At 40.3% G+C, this 1,454-nt stretch overlaps 1 protein-coding gene across 1 annotated transcript; it reads right to left on the bottom strand.

Moving 5' to 3' along the window:
* Positions 1–544: 544 nt before the first annotated feature.
* On the bottom strand, positions 545–1,149 carry LOC121940875 (proteasome subunit alpha type-6-like; the record flags this gene model as incomplete). The annotated part of the gene is made up of 2 exons (XM_042483556.1): positions 545–858; positions 1,032–1,149. Coding segments are annotated over 2 exons (393 nt in total), but the record flags the coding sequence as incomplete, so codon positions are not given.
* Between the last annotated feature and the right edge of the window lie 305 nt (positions 1,150–1,454).

Here is a 1,454-nt window from a genome sequence, read left to right as displayed (position 1 = left end):
ATATATATATGAATGACATATGACCATTTGGCACTGCACTTTTGATATATACTGAAAAAAAAACCCCAAAAAAGATCGATTGATCTAGACCAGGGGTAGGCAACCTGTGGCTCTGGAGCCATATGCGGCTCTTTAGCCCGTCTCCACTGGCTCCTGTTTCTCCATATGGCTCCTGTTATATGGATTTTAATAGCGATTTTTCTTTTTTTTTTTAAGGATTTTAATTTCATCATTTAGGTTTAAAATGACATTTTTCAATTGCAAAAATATGTAGCCTGTACACATGTAATAGCATTTCATTAACTAAAATATGCATCATATTTCTCTGGCTTTGGTGCTTTTTCTGCAAAATGTTGCCAAATTTGAAAAGTGGTGGGCGGTCCTGAATCAAAAAAACTTGACATGCTATGGATTCAAAACCTAAGATAGTCTCAGAGGAAAATGGAGAAGTTGATTTTTTACCACCAACGCTGCAAAGTTAATGTAACAAAAAAATAATAAATAGTGCTAAAACATATTAACAAATGCCCATATAGACCCATTAATAATATTGATAAGCTTACTGTGTTGTGTTGCCTTCATTTTAAATCTCAAATATGTTTTGCGGCTCCAGACAGATTCTTTTGGTAGTAAAGGTCGCCGACCCCTGAACTACACAGAGTGAGTTATTGATGAAGAGGCAGAAATCATGAGCCCACTCACAGCAGCCGAGGGGCCTCATCTCAGCGTTTTGTGTGTAGACCTGAGAGATATCCGCCAACCTGCGACACAACACGTCTGCCATGATGTCATAACCAAATTTATACTTCCACTCTCCTGCTTCCACTCGTGCCCGGTGAACCTGGGAGCGACTGTCCGCTGTCGAGACAAGTGAGAGGGGACAGCGTTTTAACTATATTAAAACCAAACGATCTCCCAGACATAAATATCATCAAAGTTAACGAACGTGGATGACTGACAGCTGATAGTAATATATATATTTACAGTCAATAAATGAACAATGATGCGTTGTGTGCGTGCTGAGTACGTACCGCCGTGGCCGGTCATCACACAGCCGATGCGAGGTGTCAGTTTGAACATGTTGGTCACGGTGGAGGAGTCCAGCAGTTTGTCCTGCAGGCGGGAAAAGGACAGAGTGTCACATCCAAACTACGAAACTGTCAATGCACATGACACAGTGTGACTGTGCAGGTTTAAATATCAGCACTAAACACATTATAATCAGATGTTAGGCTCATCTTTGAAACTGACAGAAGATGGACAAAATACAGCTTTGATTTTAAACTCCTGAAAGAGCTTGATACAATAAAAGTAGTCCCTGGCTTGGTAATATGAGAACTGGTATATGTTCAAACATTTGATTCAGCAAAAAACTAGATTCACGACTCCGGTTGAGGCTTCACTGTTTCGCTTGGACTCAGATTGAATCATCTGACTGACTGAGTGTGTGTGTG

This window comes from Plectropomus leopardus, unplaced genomic scaffold, assembly GCF_008729295.1.
Source record: "Plectropomus leopardus isolate mb unplaced genomic scaffold, YSFRI_Pleo_2.0 unplaced_scaffold9695, whole genome shotgun sequence".
Lineage (NCBI taxonomy): Eukaryota > Metazoa > Chordata > Actinopteri > Perciformes > Serranidae > Plectropomus > Plectropomus leopardus.
The sequence above is the reverse complement of the archived record's forward strand: the minus strand, read 5'-3'. Positions and strand labels throughout refer to the sequence as shown.